This window comes from Propithecus coquereli, unplaced genomic scaffold, assembly GCF_000956105.1.
Source record: "Propithecus coquereli isolate 6110/MARCELLA unplaced genomic scaffold, Pcoq_1.0 Scaffold251, whole genome shotgun sequence".
Taxonomy (NCBI): Eukaryota; Metazoa; Chordata; class Mammalia; order Primates; family Indriidae; genus Propithecus; species Propithecus coquereli.
Genome location: NW_012148075.1, coordinates 1669308 through 1684684, shown reverse-complemented (window position 1 = coordinate 1684684; position 15377 = coordinate 1669308). Strand labels below are relative to the sequence as shown.

Below are 15377 nucleotides of genomic sequence, written 5' to 3'. Positions count from 1 at the left end.
TCTTTACATCATTACATCATTTTATTTCCCATCCAAGTGGCTAGTACACACAGGCCATTTATTGTTCTTTGCACTGACCACAGTCTGCAGCTTTCTCTAAAATACAAAGAGTTCAAGGCAACAACTTTACGAGACTTAATGGCATTTTGCTTACTGGCTGTTCAGAATGGTTAGTGGTGGGCAGGCAACCTCGGAAACATCTACTCGGAGCCCTTCTTCACATCATTGTTCTGCCCTCCCAGGCAGGGTGGGCCTCCCAATTAACAAAGGTCCAGCCATTGGATTAACCTAAAAACCAAGGGACCAAAACAAAACCCCCTTCAGACCCCAAACCAGGCCTGACCCCATCTGTCTCTCCCAGCGTGGCAGCAGCCATGGCCACCTGCTGTACAAGAACCTGAGTTGGACTGTACACACTGTAACTTTAGATCAAAAGCCCTGTTTGCTGCAGTGATTGTGGTCTGGGGGCAATTTGAGAGGGGCTGTTAAACACCCTAGCCTTACCACTGAGAACAGTGAAACATTCTAGCTCTTACAGTTTAACACATGCACTCGATTCCTACATAGTTTCAAATATGTTACCCTGGATAGTCTACCACTTAACTTTTCTGATTTTGGATCAGAAATGCTGACCAGGTGACACTAAGTTGGCTAAGTATCATATGTAGCTAATTTGTACATGGTAAAACATCATTCTTTCTAGATACAACAACGTCGCCCACATAGGCAGGAAGTTCTGGTAGCAACCATATTTCCTGAAAATACGTTTAATTTCAATTTTACTCTGGCAAGCATGTGGGGATGTGGGCTCTCATGTGCTGCTGGTGAATTGGCACAAACTTTCCATTAATATAGTAGAAGTTTTAAAATTTTTCTGCATACTCTTTGTAATCCCCCATTCAGGAAGGTGTCTCCTAACTGTAAGGTATATGGGGGCAGGCTGCATAATGTCTACTTTTTATAGTCTTATTCCCACAGCTCAGCATAGAAGTTAGTGCTCAACAGATATCTGCTGAGTCAATCTCCTTTTGAGGAATTAATCCCTTTCTAATTCTGTGAAACCCCTTTGGGGCTGCTGATGGCAATATCAAGCCACATATAATACGTACGGTTTCATGCCCAGGGATGAGTAGGTAACCTAAAGAGGTCCAATCAGAATCTTCCTGGAGACATGATGATGTACCATTTCAGTAGTAGAATTCAGAGGTCTATACTAGTTGTATATTGCCAGCAGCTTTCTTTAGTGTGTATGGACATTGTCCAATACTGCTCCTCTGAACCCTGACTTTCTGAAAGGTGTATTTATAATTAACTTTTTTTTTTTTTTTTTTGAGACAGGGTCTTACTCTGTCACCCTGGCTGGAGTGCAGTGGTGTCATCATAGCTCACTGCAATCTTCTTGCCTCAGCCTCTTGAGTAGCTGGGACTACAGGTGTGTACCACTGTGCCTGGTTTATTTTTTCTATTTTCTGTAGAGATGGGGTCTAGCTCTTGATCAGGCTGGTCTTGAACTCCTGACCTCAAGCGATCCTCCCACCTCTGCCTCCCAGAGTGCTAGGATTACAGGTGTGAACCACCATGCCTGGCCATAATTAACTTTTTGAATATAGATTTACACAATTCAAAATTAAAAAGCATAAAAGTATACATTGAAAAGTCTCCCCATTCTAGTGTTCCAGACACACAGTTTCACCCTGTCACCCCTACAGCTAATGTTAGCAGTTTCTGGTGTGTTCTTTCAGAGATCATCTTTTAAGCACATATAGGATTATGCAGAAGTTTTTTTAAAATTTATTTTTATTTTTTTAGAGATGGGGAGAGAAGGGGTCTCCCTCTGTCACCCAGGATAAAGTGCAGAGGCATGATCATAGCTCACTGCAGCCTCAAACTCCTAGGCTCAAGCAATCCCCCTTGCCTCAGCCTCTTGAGTCACTGGGATTAAGAAACTGTTTTATACCTTGCTGTCTTACTTAGACATCCATTTATTTTAATACATGGAATTTACAGCTGCATTGTGTTCAACTATATGGATGCACCATTATTTATTTCAGTGGTCTCTTAGATGGCTTTCAATCTTTTGGAAATTTTTTTTTTTTTTTTTTTTGAGACAGAGTCTCACTCTTTTGCCCGGGCTAGAGTGAGTGCCATGGCGTCAGCCTAGCTCACAGCAACCTCACACTCCTGGGCTCCAGCAATCCTTCTGCCTCAGCCTCCCGAGTAGCTGGGACTACAGGCATGTGCCACCATGCCCGGCTAATTTTTTTTTTTTCTATATATTTTTAGTTGTCCGATTAATTTCTTTCTATTTTTAGTAGAGACGGGGTCTCGCTCTTGCTCAGGCTGGTTTCGAACTCCTGAGCTCAAACAATCCGCCCGCCTCGGCCTCCCAGAGAGCTAGGATTAGAGGCGTGAGCCACTGCGCCCGGCCGACAATCTTTTGGAGTTTTAGTTATTAAAATCATCAAAAAAAACTCTCCACTAAGTGTCTAGGTTCCTTTGCAATGCTCATCAGTTGTTTACCTTGCAAGAATATTTTTAAACCTGGAAGAGTAATATGCCAATTGTTTAACAAACTGACCAGATGCCTCAAACAAAATAACAAAAGCCATAAACCTCAAACCCTTTGCTGGCTGCTTTATAAGGTTCAGCCCCTCCCACTCTTGGCCTCACCTGGTGGAGACACTTTCGGGCTTTGTCATATTCGCTCCTCAGGCAGTAAGCACTGCCAAGGTTGAACAGCATCACAGTCCTGGCAGAGTTGACGGAACTGGGGTAGCACTGAGGGGCCCGCTTCCCAGCTGGGGAAAAAGAGTATAGATTTGGTGAAGAGGCCGTGCCAGGGGCAAGGGAGCAACCCAATCTACCGCCCTTGAGGAGCCACTCCGCTCGCACAGCACTAATCTTCAGGCAGATAAATGAATGACACAAGATTTAGAGTCGACATTTTGGGGATGCAGGCCACACTACTTAAGTATTTACAAAAGTTCTTACTTACAAGATTCCATTGCTTCATTTTCACCTTTGTCTGATCCTACAACAACATGAAAATGAATCTGAGAGGCAGAACAACAGAGCATATTTTTTTAAAAACTTAACTTTCTTTATGAAATGGAAATATAATATAAAGCAATCTGTCACAACATTTACTTTTCATGTAGTGGAGGTTCTATTAAAAGACATCAGATTGCAACCACCCACTACCACCTTAACCTGAGAGCTAACCTTGAATAAAGTGAATGTCATATAATTTAACTTCCTCAAAAACCGTAGCCATGATTTAAAACTGACTTTTGAATGCAATATTTTTACTCCCCCTTTGATAGTGGAAGCACTCCAAATAAAAAAATACAGTTAGCATCAACATATCTAAAAAATATGTTAGAATCAACAAAAATGTCCTAACACTACCAGCCTATTAGCCTTTTAAAAGTGAGAATTTTGCTGATTGTATGTAAAAAAAAAAAAAAAAAAAGTGAGAATTTAGACCATGTGATAATCAACTCCCAGGTCTACTTAGCAAACAATTATTACAAAGTACAGCCCGAAATGTGGAAAGCTGGCCTACAACTTCCTTTTCTTTATAGCCATGCCCTTAAATTTCCACATATCCTGAATTATGACAAGAAGGAAGTGGAAATGGTGACCAGTTCTGATCAAATGTGTCCTCATTAACCTTGGTCCTGCTCATTTGAAGAGATCCCTAAGGAGACATCAGTGACATTCTCCGGGTTCAAGTGAGTAATAGCATCAGATATTCTGTCGAGAGAGATGAGTGCTTCTGCAGCATATAAATGTCCCAAAAACCTAAAATGAAAAAACAGATTTCCAAACTGAAAAGTAGGTCATGGCAAAAATACCTAATGTAGAATAATATTGGGTATACTACGTTATTATACATCATGTATAAATCTCCTATATTTCATGTCCTTGAATTAAAATCTACATTTATTTAGGTAAAATGGATCAATTAAGGGTTGCTTAAATTTTTTTTTGAGACAGAGTCTCACTGTGTTGCCAGGGCTAGAGTGCCGTGGCGTCAGCCTAGCTCACAGCAACCTCAAACTCCTGGGCTCAAGCGATCCTCCTGCCTCAGCCTCCCGAGTAGCTGGGACTACAGGCATGCGCCACTATGCCTGGCTAATTTTTTCTATATATATATATGTTTTAGTTGTCCAGATCATTTCTTTCTATTTTAGGGTCTCGCTCTTGTTCAGGCTGGTCTCGAACTCCTGACCTTGAGCAATCCACCTGCCTCGGCCTCCCTCGGCCTCCCAGAGTGCTAGGATTACAGGCGTGAGCCACTGTGCCCGGCCTGCTCAAAATCTTAATGACTTTTTCTACATGAGAACAAAACAAATAAAACTAAACTTTTATAGTTTCAAAGCTCTCCACAATTTGGCTCCCACTCAACTATATCCAGCCAATATTCTCGCTCTCCCAACCCACTGCTTCCCCGTAGCCCTGCCTCCTAGGACTCAAAGTCTGGTCTGATCTCCACATAGCTAACCACACCTTTCAAAGGGCCTCCTCAGTTCTCATCTTCTCAGCTAGCCTGCCTCAACTGAGTCTGTCCATATGCATATTGAGTCATCAAATCTTAGGCTCTGGCAGAGGGGTGGGGGGAGGCCGCAGTGGCTCATGCCTGTAATCCTAGCACTCTGGGAGGCTGAGGCGGGTGGATCGCTTGAGCTCAGGAGTTCGAGACCAGCCTGAGCAAGAGCGAGACCCCGTCTCTAAGAAAAAATAGAAAGAAATTAGCTGGATGACTAAAAATATATAGAAAAAATTAGCTGGGCATTGTGGCGCATGCCTGTAGTCCCAGCTACCCGGGAGGCTGAGGCAGGAGGATCGCTTGAGCTCAGGAGTTTGAGGTTGCTGTGAGTTAGGCTGACGCCACAGCACTCTAGCCTGGGCAACAGAGCAAGATTCTGTCTCAAAAAACAAACAAACAAACAAAAAAAAAACAAACAAACAGGCTCTTTTCAATTTGACCATTTTCTGGCATTTATGTACAATTAATCACCTAAGAGTTCTTTATCTCTCTCTGTTTTTTGTTTTTTTTTTAAAAGATGATTTTTATTAAATCAAGTCATTGCACTTGGTCATTTTATTGCTATAGCAAAAACAAGGCCATTAAATTATAATACTTCTCATTTTTTATTTAAATGATTGTCTCATTCTGCTCATACATTTCAAGTTTAAATGCATGCATACAATGTTTATCAAAAAATGTAGAAAGCACTTGGATTTTTTTTTCTGTGATCACAATAAGGAGCATAAAATAGAGAATCGTCTGTTACACAAGGCCTATTCTCTCTTTACATCTTCAGACTTAAATTCTGTAAAGAGGTAACAGCTTTACAATAAAATGGAAGCTTAGTGGTCACACAAAAAATTGAAATACAATTAGGAAATTAAGTAATATTGTGTGTTTCAAAGGATAGGAAACCTGAACTATAGATTCACTAATAATTTGGCAATGACATATTCCATGCTGTTCACCTTTAGTCTGTTATTTATACTCACATGTAGAAAAAAATTACCCCTCAATAAAAGCTATTATTACGTATCATTTTGTGATATGAACTTTAGGAACAGAAATTAATAAAAGTTCCCATATCAAGAACAAATAGTAAATTGCTAGAATAAAGGAATTTTTCCCTTTAAGTTCAAGTTCATTTGGTTTTATCTTCTTTACTATTTTGTCAAGGGCTTGTTTTTGTTTTTGAGACAGGGTTTCATTCTGTCACCCAGACTGAAGAACAGTAGTGTAATCACAGTTTACTACAACCTCCAACTCCCAGGCTCAAGTGATACTTCTCATTCAGCCTGCTGGGTGGCTAGAACTAGAAATGTACGCCACCATGCCTGGCTAATTTAAAAAAAAATTTTTTTTGTAGATCCTAGGAAGTCTTTCAAAGCTCATAAGAAAAAAGGGGTCTCACTATGTTGCCCAGCTTGGTCTAGAATTCCTGGCCTCAAGCAATCCTCCCAATACCAGTCTCTTTATCTCTTTATTAAGCAATTTCTTTCTTCTAACTATCAGGAGCTACGATGACCTTTTATTTTGTTTCCCCCACAAATACCCTAAGAGAAATGATATTTAAGAAAAAAAAAATCAGTAACTTCAAATATATTTTGAAATAAAATTTTTTAAATTCATTAATGCCGTATCTACAAGTCAATAATCACTATGAGACACAAACACACATGCAACTTGAAAGAACTATGTCAATTTGTTTTCTGTAAAATTAATTAAAAATATTTTTTAATCCTTTTGTAGTTTATAAATGTGATGATTGGGTTTTCATGCTCCTGTGTGAGATGTGCCTCCCTTAAACCTTGTTACAAATCAGCACATTATCTGACATGAAAAATAATTTTTTTTTAACTAAATGAAATGTTTTCATGACACACAAAGCCTAGAAATCCTCGACTAGGTGTGTAGAAAGCAACGAGCAGTGGGGCAAAAGCTGCTGGGTATTCAAGGGCAGCCAAATGCAGAAGGGAAGACAGACCTATTCACTGGGAAGACAGACAGGTGGTCTCGTTATTAATTAAGAAACCAATGCTTAGGATAGAATGATAGAATGGTTAAGAGAATTAAAAAAGAAATTTCCATTCCACACTATGATTAAAAAAAAAAAGAAATTTCCAGACATGGCTTGGCCAATCCCTTAGAAATTAGCTAAGAAACCAGGTAACCTTATAACCTAGGGAATTTTGTTTTTTTTTTTTTACTTTCAGAGTGAAAAGTTGACAAATGAGGTTAAAACCTCCCAAACAAATGCCAAATGGAGAATCTACTTTGAATTACTTGAGGATAATGATCACACTGTCAACCAAAGGATTTAAAGAGCAGCTAAAATTTGGGTTTCATTTTTGTTAAAAAAAAAAAAAAAAAGTCCACTGTTCTCATAACAGCCATACACACCACAATCTGAACACCAGCGACAGCCACAGCTCCTGACTTTGGCACTTCACAGAGTTGGGCAATGGTAAGAATTAAGGCACTTCAGAAGCAACCCAACTGCCTTGAACTGAGACTCAGAATCCCCCTTCTAGGCCTGGATATTGGACAAAGTTCTCTTGCAGAAGAGCAGGAACTCCCTTATATTTGAATTGTGACAAATTATGACTGGATGATTTCTTAATTACTTTTTAAATATAAGGAATATATGGGGAACAGTGGCCTGAAACAACCTTAATCAATGTTAAATTTAGATGCTTATATAAAGTAACCAGTTTTTTAAAAGGCAAAAAAAAAGTCAAATATTTATGGAATTATTTCTCAGAGTATGACCTCACAATTCTAAGTATTGCACATTGTAAACAAAGACCATTAAAAAGCAAAAGAGTAAGTAGTTATATGTTGGAATTTGTAAGTATATAACTACAGGATGAATGAAAAAACAACTGTCCTAATGTTATATAGAATACTCGTGGCTTTGGATAAAATTTCCGGGATCAGCACCATAAAAAGATTAAAAGATACTGTATTTTATCCAATTTTGATAAAAGAAAAGATGATGTGCTTTGGAAAATTTTAGCATGACAATGACACTAATATTGAAGAGGTATCTAGAGTCTGAATAAAACTATCTTATGAAATGGCTAGGAAAAATATTTTTTAAAATATTTTAAGTATTTTAAAATTCTTATCTATTTAAACTGCATTCCTCAAAGTAGATTTATCATGTTGACCAAATTCCTTTTTTGGTGGGTCTTCTCCCTGAGGACCTGACTTATTTTGTGGCCTAAAGTGCTCCAGTAAGCCCTAGCAATGGACATTAATGAGTCCCAAGTTTTTGTCTCCTAACACTCAGTATAGCAAATACCATTTCTATTAATCCCTGAGGTGCAACAAATGAAAAAATTTCCATCGTCAAGATTTGAGTTAAGAAAGTTTTTTAACTAGCTTCTTTCCCCACCAATATATATTCCACTGGAGGAGTAAAAAACAGCAGTATACACCACAAACTAACTGGAAACCTCAAAATGAACCAGGGACACACAGGGCAAGTCACACTTACTTAAGAGATCCTGACAGCTTGGGCTGCTGAAGAAGTTTGTCTGCATGGTTCAAAGCCATAAGGTTATCCCCCAAAGCCAGAGCCACGTAAGCACTGCAAGCAAGTATGGAGCACCTAGAACACAAAAGGGAAGGGGCAGAAAACCTCATTTTAAAAGCTGATGATGGTTATATTTGTTAAATAGGAAAGAATGACCTAACTATAGCCGTGACAATCTGGACACCAGGAAAGAGGAGAGGAAGCCGTGGCACTAATGGTAAGGATTAGAATAATGTATAAAATCACCCTGAAGCACAGTTTAGCTATTTACCTAAATCATCTTTGGCTTCCATCCAACTGACCCACACTCCCAACAAAATAACCAAATAAAGTTACAATATATATTTAACCTGTAAAAAAATAATGCTGCAGTTAATGGCTTAATGAGAACTTACTTCATAGAACATTTCTTTTAACATTCTAGAAATAAAGCTATAGAAGCAAATCTTATTCTTTCTATACATATTTGTGATTTTGTTAAGAAACATAATTAACTTACTAAAGATTCCATTGAACTTAGCTTACTGTAAAGTGTTCTGGTCTGAACCTATTAAGAAGTCAATAGTTCTTGCTAAGTAACAATATCAAGAACAGCTAAAAAAAATTTTTGTTTATACAGCTACTATTATTCTAAATGCATACTGAAGGAAGAAAACAAGTTCAACAAACATATCTGAAGATAAAATTTAAGTTACATTGACTTTGCTAAGTTAGGTTGGAAATCCTAAATTTCTATTTGGTTTTCTACTTAATGGGCAAGTTCATTTAAAACAGTTCTACCTGGCCAGGTGCGGTGGCTCACGCCTGTAATCCTAGCACTCTGGGAGGCTGAGGCGGGCGGACTGTTCGAGCTCAGGAGTTCGAAACCAGCCTGAGCAAGAGTGAGACCCTGTCTCTACTAAAAATAGAAAGAAATTAATCGGACAACTAAAAATATATAGAAAAAATTAGCCGGGCATGGTGGCGCATGCCTGTAGTCCCAGCTACTCGGGAGGCTGAGGCAGAAGGATTGTTTGAGCCCAGGAGTTTGAGGTTGCTGTGAGCTAGGATGACACCACGGCACTCTAGCCCGGGTAACACAGTGAGACTCTGTCTCAAAAAAAAAAAACAACAAAACACAACAGTTCTACCTAAAGACTTGACACTAATAGATCACTTGAATGGTAAACAACTGCTCCAACAAAGCAATCTTAAAACAAACCCTTGTCAAATAGAAATGAAGTCTGAATGGCTGATCACAAATGACCTGACTCAGATATAGGGTTTTGAGTTATGTTTACAAATTACAATACACACACATATCATTAAGTGCATTCAGGTTGTAATTTTAGTCTAAGGAAGAGTGTAACCATCATATCACTATAGAGTTTTCTAATGCTCTGAAATCCTCTAACTAGAAATGGCCCTTCTAGTAAAAAGCACAGTGGGGAACTTCAAAAGTATTCTGCTGTTTCCTCTTTATTTGCTCACTCTTGGTTGCTAGAATCTCAGAAAAGTATACCCTCAACTCCAAACAATACAGAGAAGTAGACTGGTCCTGGAAAAGGCACAAGGAAATCGAGGTTTATGGCCTTAGATTACTACGGTAGGGCAGAAAGACTGTTTAAAGCAGTTTGTTGTTTTATCAGTGTAATGACTGACACCCAAAGTGGTTAAATATTTAATATATCCTCTAGCTTAGAGTGTATGATTAGTCGGGACTAACATTCAACACTGTAGACTCCTAAACCACTGCCCTTCCCATCTAATCGCATTGCTTCTCTATCAATTCACAAGACTGTCTTAAAAACAAAGAAAAGATTACTGTACATTATTATTTTTCTAAGTACTAGGCACACATAACATAGGTACTCTGGTCTGTCTTTTTAAATAGGAAGAAAACCATATTTAATCCAAACACTATAAATCTATATTTTGTTACTGAGTATGTATAATTTTATTTATTTAGTTTTATCCTAAGAGTATATAATTTTAAATCTGAACCCTGTTCACAGAAGAGGGTAACGTGAGAGCGGGCAAATAGTGCCACTTCCAGAGGAATTTTCCTGGCAAGCCTACTCTCGATATTCCTAGGTCTCCAAGAGTTGGCTTCAGTAGCAAGGTTGCCCTGGTGGCCACAGTGCCTGGTGGGAGCCCTGCTCCTGAAGGAAGTCTCAAGAAACCAGAGGAGGGAGGCACTGGCTAGTTATCTCTCATTTTCAGAAGCATGTTATGGTTAAGTATGTGTGGCAAGATTAGGTGACAATCTTTTCTTTTGGCTTAATTTATAGTTTTTATTTTAAAATGGCAATGAACATTCATTCATATAAGAAGTATACTGAGTGCCTACCACATGTCAGGTATATATTGCTTATGAAGAAAAAAAGAGACTTTAAAGGTCTAGTGTCCAGAGGCTCAAGAAGATCATCAGCTCAGGGGCCTGTATGAATGACAGTCACAAAATTTAATATTCATTTTCATCTGTGACTTTGCCAAAGGTTAGGGCAAAACATAAGCTCCTGAAGAGGAGAAGCGCACATCTTTTGTTGCCTATGCAAAGACTAGAGCAATTGCTCACCATCTGCAGTAGCTGCTTAATAGGTACTTGCTAAAGAAGACAGCTTTCAACGTTTTAAATTTCAGGCACCCAGACCCCCACCTTTCTTGTTGGTAGGTCACTTTGCTGATGAAGCCAACTCTTTTTTGGCCCCCACATACAGGCGTCTCTTCCTAGGTCCTAGGGTCTAGGATAAGCCCCATCTCAGGCAGGCTTGCTGGGAAATGCCTGCCCTGGCCTCCCCTGACAGTAGGTGGGCTATTACTGCTCCAGCCCACTGTCAAGCCCACTTTGGGTCCAGAAATCAGTCATGTAAGATGTGCAGCAGGGTTTTGTTTCCCAGGAAGCCCAAACTATAATTATGTACAAGAATATAAAAATCTGCTTTCTTTAACTTTTTTACCTTTTACTCTAAGGTATCACATTAAACCACAACAGGGTAAAAGAGTCTAACAATAAAATAATCATTCTATTAAAAAACAAATATGCAAATAAAAAACTTTGGGGTTGTCATTCTGATCAAGGGCCATCAGGATTAAGCAGGTTTCATTGCCCAAAACTCAAACCAACATTTATGCTCCCCCTCTCTTGGTGCCTTACAATCCACCCCAACTCACCTCTCATCACCCTCTCACACTCATCCTCCTTTTCCTCTTAGGAAACAGTACTGCACTCAGCATAATTCCTGCAGACTGCTAACACTAGAAACACACACAGCTCTATCTGCTAAGCCTCTGGAGAAATCACTTTACTTTTGATAGTTACTGTTTAAAATATTCCCCCTGCCCCCCAATTCCTCGAGTCACTGTCCAATCTGCTTTACCAATCACTCAGTGGATCTGACAGTTCATCAGACTGGAAGAACTATACCTCAAGGGAAGAGACACTAGCTTCTCCCCCCTGTGGAGGATCTGACAAAACCCCACACTTCCCCTCTCCCCTTTACACGCTGGAGGAGCTAGCTCTAGGTCCTCAGAACACCAACCCCTGGAAAAGAAGAGAAGAAAATAAAAAAAAAAAAAAAAAAAGAAAGAAAGAAAGGAAAGGAAAGGAGGAAGAATGGAAGGAAGAGAGCAAAGGAAAAGGGAAAAAATTTTTTCTTAAAGCACCAAATTACACTAAACTATACAAGATGGGGCATTAAAATTTGTCAAGCCACATATTCTGTGAGTTAAACGAATCTAAACCAAATATCTGAAATAGTTTAACCCTTACTAAAAGAGGCTAAAGTGGGAGTAAATCCAGTCAGTCTCCATTTGTCAAAGGAAAATTAATTTACAAAGCAATCTCACAGTAAACATTACTTGAAAAATTGGCTAAAAAAACTCATAATGTAATTTCTCAAACTGAACATGATTTAAAAATTTCAAACAAAAAATATTCAAGTCAATTCAATTTATCTACAATAATCCAAAAAAAAACTTGTCAACTTTCAACTCTCTTAAGTGAAGTTTAAAAATTCAATTATTTTTTCACTTTATGTATTCTGTAAACATTTTGCTATTTATAACAGTTCTATGCAAAAAGAATCTTATTGACAAACATATCTCAAATCCAACAAAAACAGAAGTCCAGTGCAAATAAGCTAAAAAAGTTTTATCTTCACCAAATCTAGCATCCCAAAGAGCCCACTCCTACCCCAGGCAGCAAATAAAATGTATAAAGTTACAGAGACTTAGCAATTTATACACGCACAGGACCTTAAGATCACCCAATCCAATTGCTTTATTTGACAGAAGAGGAAAGGAAGGCCCACTGGGGTTAAATGATTTGTCCAAGGTCAGCAGTGCCTCTGTGGGGTTTCCACAGAGTGGCAGACCAGTGATGAATTATTTTAACCCAGGTTTCTGATCAATCTGATCACCAGTTCATCTAAATAAGATCCTTGGAGGCAGATGTGAATCATGCCAAGGTGAACACAGACTACTGACAGTGTGAAGGACATGTCACATGAACTGGTTCCTTCTATTGTAGAGTTTATTAGATGAACAAGTTACAGTAGGATCACACTTAGTCATAAGAATGAAACGGGGCTGGGTCTCTAGCAAAAGCAATATAGGATTCAACAGATTATTAACCATAATCCAGTTTTAGGTATGTCTTATGAGCTACAGTGTCACCACTGGGTTAAGACCAAAAGAAATATGATTCCTTAAGTACACTAAAAGTGTCTATAATATTTATGTTATCAACCATTTGTTTGATTCATTTTCTTTTATAAACACTGGACCACAGGAGGTCCCTTTTCACTAAATGGGAAATAATTCACTGAGTGTCACATTAGAGTCTGAAAGAACTAATTAAAGCTTTCATAATTTATACTTGTGGAATAACTTAACTGGGTTTAATTAAATTTGGCCCAAACATTTCCTTTTATCCATTTTGGGGCCTCCCATTGAGGGGGAGGCCCCAAAAGAATTTCATTCTTTAATGAAATTGAAATTTCATTGATTTCATTTTCATTTTCTATGCTTTGATTTTAATTTCTTGTACAGACATTTCTGATATTGGTCCAACATTATTTCCTATCCTTGTCCAGTTGTTATACTCTTTTCTAAATTCTAGAGCAGTCTCCATTATAATTTTAATTAAAATTTTCTAAAATTTTAATTTTAGAAAATAAAAGTTTGGCTAATATCACAATCTCAGACTGAATAATAAAGATGTCCTGTAATATTCAACATGTAAGACTTAATACATATCCATGACAGTTACGAAACCACTATGCAATAATAAAATGTCAATATGTCACTAAACCTATGAACTCATTTCTTTATTATTAATAAGATCCCAGTAGGCACAAGAATGAAGTTGAGCCTTACCTTACACCATATACAAAAATTAACTCAATATGGATCAAAATCCTAAATGTAAGCTCTAAAACTTAAAACTCTTCAAATAAGGATAAATCCTCAAGATTTTGGATTTAGCAAAGGGATCTTAGACATGACATGAAAAACATGAGCAACATTAAGAAAAAAATGTAACTGGAACTCTATCAAAATGAAAAACTTTCGTGCTTCAAAGGACAACTTCAAAAAAGCGAAAAGACTATATACAGGACAGGAGAAAATAATTACAAGTCATATATCTGATGAGAGACTTATATCTAGAACATACAAAGAATTCTTACAACTCAATAATAAAGACAAATAACTTCATAAAAATGAGCAAAGGATCTGAACATTTTTCCCAGGAAGATATAGAAAGGGCCAATAAGCATATGATAAGATGCTCAACATCATCAGTACTCAGGAAAATGCAAATCAAAGTCACAATGATATACCACTTCATACCCACTACAATGTATAAAAAAGATGGACAATAATAAGTGTTGGTGAGGATGTGAAGAAATTGGAAACTTCATATACTGCTGGTGGGTTTCTAAAATCGTGCAGCCACTTTAGAAAACAGTCTGACAATTCCTCAGTTAAACAGAGCAAGCATATGACCCACCAGTTCCACTCCTAAGTTTACATTCAAGAGAAATAAAAACACATGTTCACACAAAAACTTATACATGAAGTTTATAGTAGCATTATTCACAATAGCAAAAAGACAGAAATGATCCACAAGTCCATCAATGGACAAATGGATACACAAAATGTGGTATTATCTACATAATGGAATATTATTCAGCAATAAAAAGGAATGAAGTGCTAATACATGCTACAACTTGGATCAACCCTGAATACATTATGGTAAGTGAAAGAAACCAGTCACAAAAGCCCACTTATTATATGATTCCATTCATACAAAAGTCCAAAACAGGCTGGGTGTAGTGACTCACGCCTCTAATCCTAGCACTCTAGGAGGCTGAGGCTGGAGGATCGTTTGAGCTCATGAGTTCGAGACCAGCCTGAGCAAGAGCGAGACTCTGTCTCTACTAAAAATAGAAAGAAATCGGCTGGACGACCAAAAATATACAGAAAAAATTAGCCAGGCATGGTGGCGCATGCCTGTAGTCCCAGCTACTCGGGAGGCTGAGGCAGAAGGATTGTTTGAGCCCAGGAGTTTGAGGTTGCTGTGAGCTAGGTTGATGTCATGGCACTTGAGCCTGGGCAACAGAGCGAGCCTCTGTCTCAAAAAAAACAAAACAAAACAAAAAAAACAAGTCCAAAGAGGGAACTTTATATAAACAGAAAGTAGATTAGCTAGAGATGGGAGTAGACTGAGGAAGAGGGAGTGACAGCTAAAGGGTATAGGGTTTCCTTCTGGGGTGATGAAAACATTCTGAAAGTGACTATGGTGATGGCTTCACAAATCTATGAATATACTAAAAAGCATTCATTGGACTGTAAACATTAACTGCCATGTGAGTTGTATTTAACTCATGCTAGTTTTGAGCCTGGGGCCCCATAAGCATATGTAACTCACATATCTCGTCACCTTGGGAGCTTCAAGAACTATTTTTCAAGTTGCATATATATAACTCAGGTACAGAAAACAATAAAAAATAACCGATTTTTCATTAAATTAGAAAGGATCATTTTGTTTTTGAAGGTTTTATTCTATTCTCCTAATAAAACACCATGGCTCCAAGGAAAAAAATTTTTTTCTAGTGTGGCAATGTGTTAAATGGGTGAATGGTATGGTATGTGAATTATATCTCAATAAACTGATTTTTCAAAAATAAGGTACCAGTGGACAGTCAATAAATGTTTGACTTCTTAAAAAATAAGAAACATCTTAGGAGAAAAATATACTCATATAACCAATCATTGTGTTTAAAAAACTCCATTATCAGCCGGGCACGGTGGCTCACGCCT

At 38.0% G+C, this 15377-nt stretch overlaps 1 protein-coding gene across 1 annotated transcript in view; it reads right to left on the bottom strand.

The window, feature by feature from the left end:
- Positions 1 to 15377, bottom strand: part of CNOT10 (CCR4-NOT transcription complex, subunit 10) — a 99602-nt gene that overhangs the window by 4203 nt on the left and 80022 nt on the right. The window contains exons 11-14 of the mRNA XM_012646863.1: positions 8034 to 8147; positions 3674 to 3804; positions 2996 to 3031; positions 2671 to 2798 (exon numbers count right to left, since the gene is read on the bottom strand). Coding sequence (XP_012502317.1) covers positions 2671 to 2798; positions 2996 to 3031; positions 3674 to 3804; positions 8034 to 8147 — 409 coding nt within the window. The remainder of the gene's footprint in view (positions 1 to 2670; positions 2799 to 2995; positions 3032 to 3673; positions 3805 to 8033; positions 8148 to 15377) is intronic.